The sequence below is a fragment of the Ranitomeya imitator genome, chromosome 1 (genome assembly GCF_032444005.1).
Source record: "Ranitomeya imitator isolate aRanImi1 chromosome 1, aRanImi1.pri, whole genome shotgun sequence".
In the NCBI taxonomy this organism is placed as follows: domain Eukaryota; kingdom Metazoa; phylum Chordata; class Amphibia; order Anura; family Dendrobatidae; genus Ranitomeya; species Ranitomeya imitator.
Genome location: NC_091282.1, coordinates 393,909,555 through 393,925,191, shown reverse-complemented (window position 1 = coordinate 393,925,191; position 15,637 = coordinate 393,909,555). Strand labels below are relative to the sequence as shown.

Sequence of the window (15,637 nt, the reverse complement as noted above, 5' to 3'; positions counted from 1 at the left end):
TTCCCCCATTCACTCAGCGGCCGGCATCATGATGGGCACGCCCCCTTTCCCCAGCTCAGCCTCCGGCCAGGAGCAAACGCCGGGGAGCCCGCAGCAGGCAGGACACTTCTCTGCAGCTCCAGGGCCTGTAAGTGTCCTGCTGCCCGCCGCAGGCCTTGGTCTCCGGACCAGAATCTGCCAGAGGGAGATCCCTCCGTATGCAGCACCGCAGGCTCCCCGCCAGAACAGGAAACCAAACTGAGAAGAGAGGTGCCGCCCCCATCTTTTATCTCCTCTGCAGGTTTCCTGTTCTTGGGGGCGGGAGCCATCTCTCAAGTAAGGGTGCTGTCATGGGGAAGGGAAAATCCAAGCTGACTGAACAAAGGATCCACAGGGGGTCTTCCTGTAGAAGCTTGCACACCAGCTGCTAGTTAGGGGTATGTGAATCCTTTGAGCTGGCCAAATGTCATGTTACCACAGCATGTGCTGAAGGATTTTTCATAATTCCATGCCAAATAGTATACAGATGACTGACATGGAATTATGTCTCCAATATTCTTCACACAAGGGACATTGTAATTTATTCATGGAGTATAGGTAGTATCATAATGTATTTACTTAGAGTTACAAAGTTCTACATACCCATTGCTTATGCCTTGAATCCCACATTCTAACAGAATGTCTTTCATGACTGCAAAGGATTAAAAAATGTCAAGCAGTTAAACTCAGTTTCAGAGCACCTCTTTAAATACTAACATTTATTTTTATCCTACATGTCTGTCTATGTAATATCATAATCTAATTTATATTCTAATATACTTCAATTAACAAGTCCCTATCATTCCCTCAGTACTGTAACTGTTTGTTTATTTATTTATTTATTTTTTTACTATTTCATGTTTGATGCTTTGTTTGAGAATCCCAGTGCATGTTGGGATACTCAAACAATTCATCATCAGGAGCAGAAGTTGGTGACATCACTAGTCTCTACCCGCTCATTCTTTCCTTACAATTTGCAATGACAGTGCGCTCTCTTTCCGACTCATCACTTCTCATCAGATTCGCAGGGTAGTGCAATGTCACTGTACAATATACAAGATCCTACAAAGGATCCATTGGAATTGACAACTGATGCATGCTCAGTACTGCAAGGACTAGCAAAGCCCCTGAATTGGATCACTGACGATGGTTCTTTTTAAGGGTGGGGCAGGCAGAGATTGTGGCAGTGACCACAGCCTCTGCCCCTGATGACGTCTCGTTTGAGTATCACAGCATGCAATGGGATTCTCAAGCAAACCACCATCACATAGGAACCAGTTAAAAAAAAAAGACAGCATAGCAAGAGGACAATAGAGTATTTTTAATTAAGGAATATTGGGAAAAAAAAGGGTTAGATTATGACATTAAATAAATATTTAGGATTTCAGCATTTTTTAGTTTCGGACCACCCTTTTAAGAATATACACTTAATACAGATCATTTTCTTACATTCTTATAAATCTAATCTTTCTGTAACATTGCATTGTATAACTTACTGGGTTGTCTGTCAGAAGGATTTATGAGTTTCATAGCCATTACATCATTGAAGTCTTTTTCATCATTTCTTCCACCAAATACAAAAAGCTTTAATATTGAGGGGAAAAAAAGGTAAAAATGTGATCATACTATATTCACATGTAGTACTCAGTCTAAAACCTGCATTGTAAAACTGCAACACTTGATTTACATGTTCTATAAAAAAAAATGCCTTTATGCAGTTTTTCATATTTTTAAAGATTTTTTTAAGTTATATTCAGGTTGTACAAAACAAATGAACATAAACACTTTATTGCATCCTCCCAATCATATCATGCATATTGAGGGAGTTAAACTAGAACATATAGTCCATATGCAGTATATATTTTTTGAACAACCAGTCTGATGATATATGAGTGCTGGGTGATAATGGGGTGAAGGGAGGGTTTTGGGGTGTAAGGAAAGAGGACATAGAAAAAGGTTGGGGAACGGAAACTAAAAACATTAAGCAAAAAAAAAAAAAAGAAAGGCATACCTATAACCGTTATTAGTATATTGTGACCATAAGCAGAATATACTAGGAACTACAGTGGCCTACAGTAGACTGTCTTGCTGTCCACCTCTACTAGGCGTATACGGCCGAAAACAGAGTACGCGATCACTCTGTCTGCACCACTATAGTCAATAACTTCATCAACGCATAAGCCTGAGCCCCGTTTTAAGGGGGGTTCAGATGTAAGCTCTGAAAGGGACTTCTGAAAGTAGGAGGAAATGCTGTGTGAACGGGCCCTTAGTGTTGTACTCCCCAATTTCATCACACCAAAGGTCCATCTCTCATGGATTAGTATTTATATCCTATGGATAACGCGCATAAATCAAACCACCTGGACATTCTACGTTGTTTTTGGTTACATGTTTTCCACAGACAGACAAGTTATTGTGATGCTAGTAGTAGAGATCCATGGGAATGGGGAACAACCTAAACTGAAGTGGAAAAGCCCCTATCACTCAGCATTCTCACTACACCATTTAAAAATTTGGATTCCTAACAACCAGTTTTTAATTTATTTGTGTTATCCATTATAAGGCATTGCCAATTATATTTACAATTTGTCACAATCTCCACTCTGTTCCTGTCTGATATATTACTTTGTGTAGGGGCTGTCAGTCTGTTTTGGTTGTGCTGGTCTGTGCTACAATCATCTGTGTTCAGTTTCCTTGATTAGTCTTCCACTTAAGCATGCTAGCTCCTCCATCCAGTGTCAATCGTACACTTGCTGCTGTCAGTGTAAGTCTGATCCCTCTGTGCTCTGTGCGTGTCCCACCCTGACTTTATTCCCCTCCTGGAATTAGACTCTCTCCTTGTGACCTGACTTCTCATGTGCCTGCTCCCTGTAAATTGTCTTGTCTTTCGGGTTTTCCTGACCTCGGCTCGTGAATTGGATTTCGTCTCTGACTTCCCTTGTTGCACTTCACCATTTCCTGGACCTAACCTCGGATTGTTTGACCTTCCTTTACTTATTCTGTAAGTAGTACATATTTTTGCTATCTGTTATTGTAGTTCTTCTCTCCACTTCTGGGATTAATATTTACTATAGTGACTCAAATCATTCAATTGTGTAAAAAAGTATTTGCCCCCTTCCTGATTTCCTATTCTTTTGCATGTTTGTCACATTTAAATGTTTCAGATCACCAAACAAATATGCATATTAGACAAATATAACACAAGTAAACACAAAATGCAGTTTCTAAATTAAAGTAAGGGATAATGAAATCCAAACCTACAAGGCCCTTTGTGAAAAAGTAATTGCCCCTAAACCTAATAACTGGTTGGGCCACCCTTATAACCACTGCAATCAAATGTTTGCAATAACTGGCAATGTTTCTTTTACAACGTTCTGGAAGAATTTTGGCCAACTCATCTCTGCAGAATTGTTGTAATTCAGCCATATTAGAGAGTTTCTGACCATGAACCGCATTTTTAAGGTGATGCAACAGCATCTCAATCGGATTAAGGTCAGGACTTTGACTAGGCCACTTCAAAGTCTTAATTTTCTTTTCTTAAACCATTTAGAGGTGGACGTGCTGGTGAGTTTTATCATTGGCCTGCCGCATAACCCAATTGTACTTCAGCTTGAGGTCACAAATATTCTCCTTAAGGATTTTTTGGTAGACAGCAGAATGGTTCCATTTTCCAGAGTATGTCTTCCAGGTCCTGAAGCAGCAAAATAGCCCCAGATTATCACACTACCACCACCATATTTTACTGTTGGCATGATGTTCCTTTTCTAAAATACTGTGTTACTTCACCAGATGTAATGGGACATACACCTTCCAAAAAGTTCAACTTTTGTCTCGTCAGTCCACAGAGTATTCTCTCAAAAGCCATGGAGATCATCAAGATGTTTTCTGGCAAAACTGAGACAAACCTTTATGTTCTAATTGCTCAGCAGTGGTATCTTGGAACTCTGCCATGCAGGCCATGTTTGCCAGTCTCTTTCTTATGGTGGAGTCATGAACACTGACCTAACTGAGGCAAGTAAGGCCTGCAGTTCTCTTAATATTTTTGTGGGGTCTTTTGTGACCTCTTAGATGAGTCGTCGCTGTACCCTTGGGGTAATTTTGGTTGGCTGGCCACTCCTGGGAAGATTCACCACAGTTTCAGGTTTTTTTCCATTTGTGGATAATGGCTCTCAATGTGGTTCGCTGGAGTCCCAAAGCTTTAGAAATGGCTTTATAACTTTTTTCAGATTGAAAGATCTCAATTACTTTGTGTTAGGACTGGCGGAACGCACCAAGACAGATGATATAGATGCGTTCGCAGTCCGGGGTCCACCGTGCAGGTGAAAACCTGCTGCTAGCAATTTGCAGACTAAATGGCAGTACACTAAAGTATACACACGTGGGTTAAACCTCACCCAGCGTGAAATAAGCAATCCTGTTAAGTCACAGGACCGCGGTACCGCACCTAAAGCGCGAGCAAGTAGCGTACTTAACCCCAGCCGGGATTGAAGTCCGATTAGACCCTTGCTGGCACTACACCGCTACTGGGCGTGAAAGGAAACTAAATAGAAATATATAAATGCACAGGAGTGCGAGCAATGCCGCACTGACAGACGCCACCAAACACCCAGGCTTGGGTATGGAAAGCGCAAGGCAAGCGCAAGGCGCCGTACAGGCGGACACAGCAAGAGGACGCTGTAATGTGTGTATCGTGCAGATGGTTAGTCGGGCGCTAGATAGCTACCAACATCCGCGAGCAGACAACAACTCTAGGGAGGGATACTTAGGAGCTTTCATCCTTCGACATACATCCATCTACACACATATATCATTATGAGACAATACTAGCGCATGGCCGTGCGGTCATGCGCAGTTTATATAGTTGCAGCACAGGAAGTGGCTACAACACTTTTGCCCTTCCAAGACCTGCCAAGAGGACCAATGGAATGTGCTGCAGAGCCTGAGCACATGACCCTCGATCTCCAACGGGAGATCTTACCCTGGGCATGCTCAGTACGTGCAGACAAGGACTTAGTCCCAGAGAAGTCCGCTCGCTGCTGACCAGCACTGACTTTAATGGCAGAGACTGGAGAAGCAGCAGTAACTCTAAGAACAGAGTGAGAATGAGCAAGATGCTGGGACCGACGTCTTTGCTGAGCAGACTCCACTGCGGCTGGATAAGAATGGGAGACCGCAGCGGAGATGGTTCGAGATTCCCCCTGTGCAGAAGCGGGAACTCGACCCCCTAACATTACCCCCCCCCCCCTAGGGCCCCCCCCTCCTTGGGCCTCGCTACGTTCGAAGGCAGCAATGAGCTGCGGAGCCCGAATGTGCTCAGCAGGCTCCCAGGATCTATCCTCAGGACCGTAACCCCTCCAGTCCACCAAATAAAATTTTTTGCCACGAACCACCTTGTACCCCAAGATAGCGTTCACCTCGTAATCGTCCGTAGACGAACCCGACGTCCCAGTAGATGACTCAGAAAACCGGGACATGTAGACGGGCTTAAGGAGGGACACATGAAAGGTGTCGGTGATACCTAGGCGTGGAGGAAGGGCCAGACGGTAAACCACAGGATTAACCTGTTCGAGGACCTTAAAAGGACCTAAGTAGCGAGGTGCAAACTTGGTAGACTCAACTCGCAGCCTGATGTTACGGGCGGAGAGCCACACTAAGTCGCCAGGAGCAAAGGTTGGAGCGGGGCGCCGATGTGCGTCGGCGGAGGACCTCATTCTCTCCTTGGAAGCCTGAATGGCATCCTGAGTGCGATCCCAAATGTCCCGTGCCTCCACAGCCCAGTCTGCCACCCTGGAATCGGCGGAAGACACGGGCATGGGCACAGGTACCCACGGATGCTGACCATAGTTAAGGAGGAATGGAGTCTGTCCAGTGGAATCAGTGACAGCATTGTTAAGAGCAAACTCCGCCCACGGTAGCAAAGATGCCCAGTCATCCTGCTTAGCAGAAACAAAATGTCACAGATATGTGACCAAGGTCTGGTTGGCTCTCTCTACCAACCCATTCGTCTCGGGATGATAAGCCGAAGAGAGATTCAACTCGATACTGAGAAGATGACAAAGCTCTCTCCAGAACCGAGACGCAAACTGGGGACCTCGGTCACTGACAATTTTGTCTGGCATACCGTGAAGACGAAAGATGTGTTTGACAAACAACGCTGCCAAGGCCCGTGCAGAAGGTAACCGGGGAAGCGGCACCAAATGCACCATTTTAGAAAAATGGTCAGTGATTACCCAAATAATGGTACAGCCACGAGACTTGGGCAGACCCACAACAAAATCCATCCCGACCATCTCCCAGGGCCTGTCTGCCACCGGCAGAGGGTATAACAAACCAGCTGGCCGTTGTCGGGAAGACTTATTCTTGGCACAAGAGACACATGCCTGAACGTAGTCTCCGACGTCACGAACCATATGTGGCCACCAGTACATTCTCGCCAGTAACTCAGATGTCCTTTTTGCCCCAAAGTGTCCACCCACTCTGGACGAATGAGCCCAAGAGAGAACCTCCGGACGCAAATTGATGGGAACAAAAGTCTTGCCTGGGGGCACAGACTCTAGCGAAACCGGAGCTACAGTTCTCAGACTCTCCGAAGGGACAATGAGCCGAGGCTCGTCCTCCTCCTCCTCAGCTGACACGAAGGAGCGAGAGAGAGCGTCAGCACGAATGTTCTTCTCCCCGGCGAGATAATATAGGGTAAAGTGGAACCGGGAGAAAAACAAGGACCATCTGGCCTGACGAGAATTCAGCCGCTGGGCTGTTTGTAAATAGACCAAATTCTTGTGATCCGTGAAAACTTGGAATGGGAACCGAGCACCCTCCAAGAGATGTCTCCACTCCGAAAAGGCCAACTTCATTGCCAGCAACTCCCTATCCCCGATGGAGTAATTTCTCTCCGCTGGTGTGAAGGTCTTTGAGAAAAAGAAGCATGGGTGCTTTCGACCCTGAGCATCCTTTTGATAGAGGACTGCTCCAGCACCAACGGATGAGGCATCCACTTCCAAAAGGAATGGCTTACCCACATCGGGACGATGTAAGATGGGAGCGCTAGCAAAATGGGACTTTACAGAAGTGAAGGCCTTGGAGACCCCTTCGGACCACGATTTGGGATTCGCTCCCTTCTTGGTGAGGGATACCAAGGGAGCTACCAAAGTTGAGAAGTGGGGAATGAACTGGCGATAGTAATTTATGAACCCCATAAAGCGCTGCACCGCTTTAAGAGAATGGGGTTCCTGCCAGTCCATCACTGCTTGTAGTTTGGAAGGATCCATAGCCAATCCCTGGGCCGAGATGATATAGCCCAGGAAAGGCAAGGACTCCTGCTCAAACACACACTTCTCCAACTTTGCATATAAGGAATTCGCCCGTAAGAGTTCGAAGACTCTGCCAACATCTCTCCGGTGGGAGTCAATATCTGGAGAGAAGATGAGAATATCATCCAGATAGACTACGACCGAGGTAGAAAGCATATCCCGGAAGATATCGTTGACAAAGTCCTGAAAAACGGCTGGGGCATTACAGAGCCCGAAAGGCATCACCAGGTACTCATAGTGCCCATCCCTGGTATTGAAAGCCGTTTTCCACTCGTCCCCCTTACGGATGCGAATCAGATTGTAGGCACCCCGCAGATCTAATTTGGTGAATATTTTAGCTCCCCTTAATCTGTCAAAGAGCTCCGATATCAGGGGCAACGGGTATTTGTTCTTAATAGTGATAGCATTGAGACCCCTGTAATCGATGCAAGGACGTAACTCCCCGTTCTTCTTTTGCACGAAGAAGAATCCCGCCCCTGCCGGAGACACTGACTTCCTTATAAACTCTCTTGCCAAATTCTCCTGAATGTATTGAGACATAGCCTCCGTCTCAGGGAGAGAGAGGGGATATACCCTTCCCCGAGGAGGTTCGGCTCCAGGCAAGAGGTCGATAGGACAGTCGTAAGGGCGATGGGGCGGTAGAGTCTCAGCAGCCTTTTTAGAGAACACGTCTGCATAACACCAATAATACCTGGGAAGTGATGAAAGATCTGCGTGTACCTCGGTAGTAGAGACCTGTACACACTCACTCACACACCTGCCCAAACAAGACTTACTCCAACCCAATATTCTCCCTGAGGACCACTCAATATGTGGGGAGTGGAAACGGAGCCAGGGTATTCCCAGCAAAATCTCATCCATTCCCTCAGGAAGGACAAGAAGGGAAATAATCTCCTGGTGGGAAGGAGGTATGGACAGCGAGAACGGAACTGTCTGGTGTGTGATTTGCAGTGGGAGTGTCGCCCCATTCACAACTCTAACCGTTATTGGTTTGGCGAGCATGACTAGTGGTATAGCATGACGTGTAGCAAAAGCAGAGGACATGAAGTTTCCCTCTGCTCCTGAATCCACACAAAGCTCGACTGTTAGAGTGGAGGAGCCTAACAGGATTGTCCCTTTAAAGGACAGTTTGGAGGAGAATGCTGCTGTGTCTAGTGAACCTCCCCCAATGGTTACTAGACGTGATCGTTTCCCGACCGCCGCGGACATTTATTGGCGTAATGTCCATGTTGTTGACAGTTATTACAAACCACGGGTACTCGAGCGGCTAGAGATTTAGGTCCCGCTCGAGAAACCTCCATGGCCTCATGGGAATCTGACGCCAAGACAGGGGATTCCAGAGGTCTGGCGAAAGTTGGAGCCAGCCGAAACCTCTGCCTACACTGGGTCCGCTCCAACCTCCGCTCGTGAAAACGGAGGTCGATGCGGGTAGACACAGAAATAAGTTCCTCCAGTGTGGCCGGTATCTCCCTAGTGGCCAAGGCGTCCTTCACATGGTCTGCCAGTCCCCTCCAGAACACCGGAATAAGAACTTTGTCTGGCCACTCTAACTCTGAAGCTAGAGTCCGGAACTGGATGGCAAACTGGCTGACCACGGACGTACCCTGTGTAATAGACAACAATTGGAGTGCGGTGTCGTGGGTAACCCGAGGTCCTAAAAAGACCTGCTTTAGAGTGTCCAAGAAGAGAGGAGCACTCTGTACCACACGATCATCTTGCTCCCAGAGTGGCGTTGCCCACTCCAACGCCCTGCCCGACAAGAGAGATAGGATAAATCCCACTCTCGCCCGCTCCGTAGGAAAACGTGACGCCAGGAGCTCAAGATGTATAGAGCACTGGCTCACGAATCCGCGACAATGTTTACTGTCACCAGCAAACTTGTCAGGAAGCGGGAGACGGGATAAAGTCGGAGCAGGGGTGGCAGCGGACAAACTGGCTGCGGCTACACTTGCAGCCTGCACAGCTACAGCAGTGACATCCACAGCTGAGGTTGTACGCTCAAGAGCCGCCAACCTTCCCTCCAGCTGCTGGATGTACCTCTGTAAACGCTGGTCGTCCGCCATTTTACTAGCCAGACCCTGGCGCTAGTATTATGTTAGGACTGGCGGAACGCACCAAGACAGATGATATAGATGCGTTCGCAGTCCGGGGTCCACCGTGCAGGTGAAAACCTGCTGCTAGCAATTTGCAGACTAAATGGCGGTACACTAAAGTATACACACGTGGGTTAAACCTCACCCAGCGTGAAAGAAGCAATCCTGTTAAGTCACAGGACCGCGGTACCGCACCTAAAGCGCGAGCAAGTAGTCAGTGTACTTAACCCCAGCCGGGATTGAAGTCCGATTAGACCCTTGCTGGCACTACACCGCTACTGGGCGTGAAAGGAAACTAAATAGAAATATATAAATGCACAGGAGTGCGAGCAATGCCGCACTGACAGACGCCACCAAACACCCAGGCTTGGGTATGGAAAGCGCAAGGCAAGCGCAAGGCGCCGTACAGGCGGACACAGCAAGAGGACGCTGTAATGTGTGTATCGTGCAGATGGTTAGTCGGGCGCTAGATAGCTACCAACATCCGCGAGCAGACAACAACTCTAGGGAGGGATAATTAGGAGCTTTCATCCTTCGACATACATCCATCTACACACACACATATATCATTATGGGACAATACTGGCGCATGGCCGTGCGGTCATGCGCAGTTTATATAGTTGCAGCACAGGAAGTGGCTACAGCACTTTTGCCCTTCCAAGACCTGCCAAGAGGACCAATGGAATGTGCTGCAGAGCCTGAGCACATGACCCTCGATCTCCAACAGGAGATCTTACCCTGGGCATGCTCAGTACGTGCAGACAAGGACTTAGTCCCAGAGAAGTCCGCTCGCTGCTGACCAGCACTGACTTTAATGGCAGAGACTGGAGAAGCAGCAGTAACTCTCAGAACAGAGTGAGAATGAGCAAGACGCTGGGACCGACGTCTTTGCTGAGCAGACTCCACTGCGGCTGGATAAGAATGGGAGACCGCAGCGGAGGTGGTTCGAGATTCCCCCTGTGCAGAAGCGGGAACTCGACCCCTAACATTACCCCCCCCTCCTAGGGCCCCCCCCCCTCCTTGGGCCTCGCTACGTTCGAAGGCAGCAATGAGCTGCGGAGCCCGAATGTGCTCAGCAGGCTCTCAGGACCGTAACCCCTCCAGTCCACCAAATAAAATTTTTTGCCACGAACCACCACTTTGTTTCTCATTTTTTCCAGAATTTATTTGGATCATGGCATGATGTCTAGCTTTTGAAGATCTTTTGGTCTACATCACTTTGTCAGGCAGGTCCTATTTAAGTGATTTCTTGATTGAGAACAGGTGTGGCAGTAATCATGCCTGAATATGGCTAATGAATTTGAGCTCAGCTTCCAAAAGATGTGATAAACCAGTTAATGTTTTAAAGTGGGGATCACTTCTTCACACAGGGCCCTGTAGGTTTGGATTTCTTTTTCCTTTAATAGTAAAGACCTTCATTTGGTTTACTTCTGTTATATCTGGCTAATATTTACATCTGCTTGCTTATCTGAAATATTTGTGTGATAAACATGAAAAAGATTAGGAAATCAGGAAGGGGACATACACTTTTTCACACAACTATATCTTATATTCATAGGTAGCAGCTTGGCCTTCCACTAAAATGTCCGAACAAGTACTAAGAAGAGAGCAACCTCTTTGTTACACTTCCTCTATGCTTTTAGCATTGACCTCTCCATAGAAGTGCTTAACTGTTACAAACCAGATGTTTTTTTCTGATTGCTGCCAAGGAGTGCTATGATATATTCATTAATTATATACCGTAAATAGCGTACAAAGTCTATAAAATTACGGTTCATGACTTTTTTTTCTATTACCCCTGAGATTTGGAGTCACACTACTGAACGCACCTAACTTCATTGTACATTGGCCATGTGGTCAATACTTACATGACTCTGCAGAACAAAGGATGTATGCTTATATCTGCATGCCGGAGGAATGCCAAAATAAAGTGGCATCTTCCATTTCATCTTTGCTGCAAAGGTCAAGAAGCAGGTTGTTAAATATTTATAAGGACTAATTCATACATCTGTTTTTTTTTTATTGTACGTAAACAAAATGGACAGATTTTCATCAGTGTTTTGGATCACATTTTCATCAGTGTTTTCTCCTTGGTCAGTTTTTACCAACTGTGATTTTCTCGTATGAGAATAAAATTGCAACTCTTCTACAAATTCCAATTTTAAGGCCATGTTCACACGGTCAGTATTTGGTCAGTATTTTACATCAGTATTTGTAAGCCAAAACCAGGAGTGGGTGATAAATACAGAAGTGGTGACTTGTTTCTATTATACTTTTCCTCTGACTGTTCTACACATGATATTGGTTTACAAATACTGGTGTCAAATACTGACCAAATATTGAATCTGTGAACATGGCCAACAGAGGACAGCCCATTGATTGCACAAGGATGTTATCTGTGTGCTGTCTGTGGTTTTCACAGATTTATAGTCTTGTATAAGTGTATTGAGAAGACATGGTCTGCAAAAAAAACACAGACATGTGAATATCAACATAGACTGTAATGGGTATGTGTGCTATCTGCGAAAAACAGATTATGTACATGAAAAACTGATATCTGAATGAGGCCTTAGAGAAAGTACCAGAATGAGTCAAGCTGACATTGCATAATGCATAATACTAACTAAAATGAAGATGTCATTGGTAAAAATGTGTCACCCCTCCAATCTCTTGAACAATGGGGCCTTGGATCCCTCCATTCATTTGCAATTTGACTACATATTAATTGCAAGGAAAGATACAATGTGACGTGCGACAGAGAGACCAGCTAAACATCTAAGTATTGTGGATCTCTGCACAATATTATTTTCAAACATAGTATATGGCTGCAGATTGTTTATGTGGTTGTATCTACAGACACAAATTCTACAATAAAGGTACCGATTTAATAATAATAATAATAATATTAACCCCTTCCCGACCTGCGACACAGCATATGCATCATGAAAGTCGGTGCCAATCCGACCTGTGACGCATATGCTGCATCACAGAATGATCGCGTTCCTGCAGATCGGGTCAAGGAGATAACTGTAATTTTACCCGACTTGCAGGGACAGGGGGAGTGGTACTTGAGCGCAGGGGGGTGGTTTTGCCCCCCCATGGCTACTATCGCTTCGATTGGCTGTTGAAAGTGACTGTTTCATTTTCAATCAGAGCAATCGTAATATTTCACCAATGAAAATTGGTGAAATATTACAATCCAGCCATGGCGGATGCTGCAATATCATCGGCCATGGCAGGAGACCGCGATCTGCCCCCCTCCACCGCCACCAATCACCTCCCCTCCATGCTCTGTCCTGTCCTCTGCTGTCCTCCGCTCCCCCCCATGGTCCGATCTCACCTCCCCATACTTACCGAGTCCTGGTGTCCCTCCTGGTGTCTGTCCATCTTCTCCATGGGCGCCGCCATCGTCCAAAATGGCGGAATCATGTGCAGTGCACCCAACAAATCGGCCGGCCGGCAGATTCATTCCAGGTACATTGTGCTCACTGTGATAGAACCTATCACAGTGAAGAAAATAAAAAAAAATAGCAAATAACCCCCCCCCTTTACCACCCCCATAGGTAGGGAAAATAATGAAATAAAGTAAATATATTTACTTTTATTTTTCCACTAGGGTTAGGGTTAGAACTAGGGTTAGGGTTGCAATTAGGGTTAGGGATAGAATTAAGGTTAGGGTTGCAATTAGAGTTAGGGTTGCAATTAGGGTTAGGGTTAGAATTAGGGTTAGGGTTGCAATTAGGGTTAGAATTAGGGTTAGGGTTGCAATTAGGGTTAGGGTTGCAATTAGCGTTCGGGTTAGAATTAGGGTTAGGGCTCATACTTGCACAAAACTCGGATGAGTCTCGCACAGCAATACCCGGCGCTGCTGCCGGCACTCACATCGGAGCGTGCGGCCACATAGGAATACATGCAGCCGCATGCTCAGCTCCTCTGTGTCAGGTGCAGTGCCGGGTATTGCCGTGTGAGACTCATCCGAGTTTTGCGCAAGTGAGTATGAGCCCTTAGGGTTGCAATTAGGGTTAGAATTAGGGTTAGGGTTGCAATTAGGGTTAGGCTTGCAATTAGGGTTAGAATTAGGGCTAGGGTTGCAATTAGCGTTAGGGTATGTGCACATGGTGCGGAATTGGCTGGTGATCCACAGCTGCGTTTTACACCTGTTCCTCAATATGAATCCGCAGGTGAAATCCGCACAAAAAACACTGGAAATCGCCGGTAAATCCACAGGTAAAATGCAGTGTGTTTTACCTGTGGATTTTTCAAAAATGGTGCAAAAAAATCCTCACACGAATCCTCAATGTGGACGCATAGCCTTAGGGTTAGGGTTGAAATTAGAGTTAGGGTTGGAAATAGGGTTAAGATTAGGGTTAGGGGTTAAGGTTAGGCTTGTGGTTAGGCTTGGCATTAGGGTTAGGGGAGTGATGGGGTTAGGGTTGTGGTTAGGTCTAGGGTTGGGATTAGGGTTAGGATTGTGTTGGGATTAGGGTTGTGATTAGGGTTATGGCTAGAGTTGGGATTAGGGTTAGGGGTGTGTTGGAGTTAGAATTGAGGAATTTCCACTGTTTAGGCACATTAGGGGTCTCCAAACGCGATATGGCTCCACCATTGATTCCAGCCAATCTTGCGTTCAAAAAGTCAAATGGTGCTCCCTCCCTTCCGAGCCCCGACGTGCACCCAAACAGTGCTTTACCCAAACATATGGGGCATAAGCGTACTCAGGAAAAATTGCACAACAACTTTGGGGGGCCAATTTCTCCTGTTACCCTTGTCAAAATAAAAAAATTGCGGGCTAAAAAATAATTTTTGAGGAAAGAAAAATGATTTTATATTTTCACGGCTCTGCGTTATACACTTCTGTAAAACACTTGGGGGTTCAAAGTGCTCAACGCACATCTAGATTAGTTCCTTGGGAGGTCTAGTTTCCAAAAAGGGTCAATTGTGGGGGAGCTCCAATGTTTAGGCACACAGGGGCTCTCCAAACGCGACATGGTGTCCGCTAACGATTGGAGCTGTTTTCATTCAAAAAGTCAAATGGCACTCCCTCCCTTCCGAGCCCTACCGTGTGCCCAAACAGTAGTTTACCCCCACATGTGAGGTATTGGTGTACTCAGGAGAAATTGCCCAACAAATTTTAGGATCCATTTTATCCTGTTGCACATGTGAAAATGAAAAAATTGAGGCTAAAAGAAATGTTTTGTGAAAAAAAAGTACTTTTTCATGTTTATGGATCAATTTGTGAAGCACCTGGGGGTTCTAGTTTCCAAAAATGGGGTCACTTGTGGGGGAGCTCCAATCTTTAGGCACACAGAGGCTCTCCAAACACAACATGGTGTCCGCTAAAGATTGGACCCAATTTTTCATTCAAAAAGTCAAATGGCACTCCTTCCCTTCCGAGCCCTGTTGTGCGCCCAATCAATGGTTCCCCCCCAACATATGGGGTATCGGCGTACTCAGGACAAATTGTACAATAACTTTTGGGGTCCAGTTTCTCCTTTTACCCTTGGGAAAATAAAAAAAATGTGGCTAAAAATCATTTTTGTGACTAAAAAGTTAAATGTTCATTTTTTCCTTCCATGTTTCTTCTGCTGCTGTGAAGCACCTGAAGGGTTAATAAACTTCTTGAATGTGGTTTTGAGTACTTTGAGGGGTGCAGTTTAGAATGGTGTCACTTTTGGATATTTTCAGCCATATGGACCCCTCAAACTGACTTCAAATGTGAGGTGGTCTCTAAAAAAAATGGTTTTGTAAATTTTGTTGTAAAATTGAGAAATCGTTGGTCAAATTTTAACTCTTAGGGTATATTTCCACATTCAGGAAATGATGCGTGTTTGACGCTGCGTAGAGCCGCAGTGTCAAACCCGCAGCATCCAGATGTTAAAGCATAGTGGAGGGGATCTCATGAAATCCCATCTCCACTATGCGGTAAAACACGGAGGCGGCAGACCCACGTAAACTGACATGCGGCGCGTCTTTTCAGAACGCAGCATGTCTGTTTACAAAGCGGCGATGCTCTGTCGCCGCGCTGTATATTTACCATAGAATATCATTAGATGCGATAAAATCGCATCTAATGATTAGTCACATGCGTACAAACTGCGTACAAGCAGCTTACTACGCATGTCTGCCGGCTCACCTATCCCGCCGCCGGAAGTCCCTTGTCCACTGCAGTTCTCGCAATAACTTATGTTATCGTGAGAACTGCCGTGCACGTGACCG

General features: G+C 45.9%; 1 protein-coding gene across 2 annotated transcripts in view; it reads right to left on the bottom strand.

Moving 5' to 3' along the window:
* Positions 1 to 15,637, bottom strand: part of LOC138674246 (uncharacterized) — a 205,363-nt gene that overhangs the window by 46,949 nt on the left and 142,777 nt on the right. For both annotated transcript variants that reach the window (XM_069762139.1, XM_069762141.1), the window contains exons 12-14: positions 11,290 to 11,375; positions 1,515 to 1,602; positions 622 to 670 (exon numbers count right to left, since the gene is read on the bottom strand). In XM_069762139.1, coding sequence (XP_069618240.1) covers positions 622 to 670; positions 1,515 to 1,602; positions 11,290 to 11,375 — 223 coding nt within the window. The remainder of the gene's footprint in view (positions 1 to 621; positions 671 to 1,514; positions 1,603 to 11,289; positions 11,376 to 15,637) is intronic.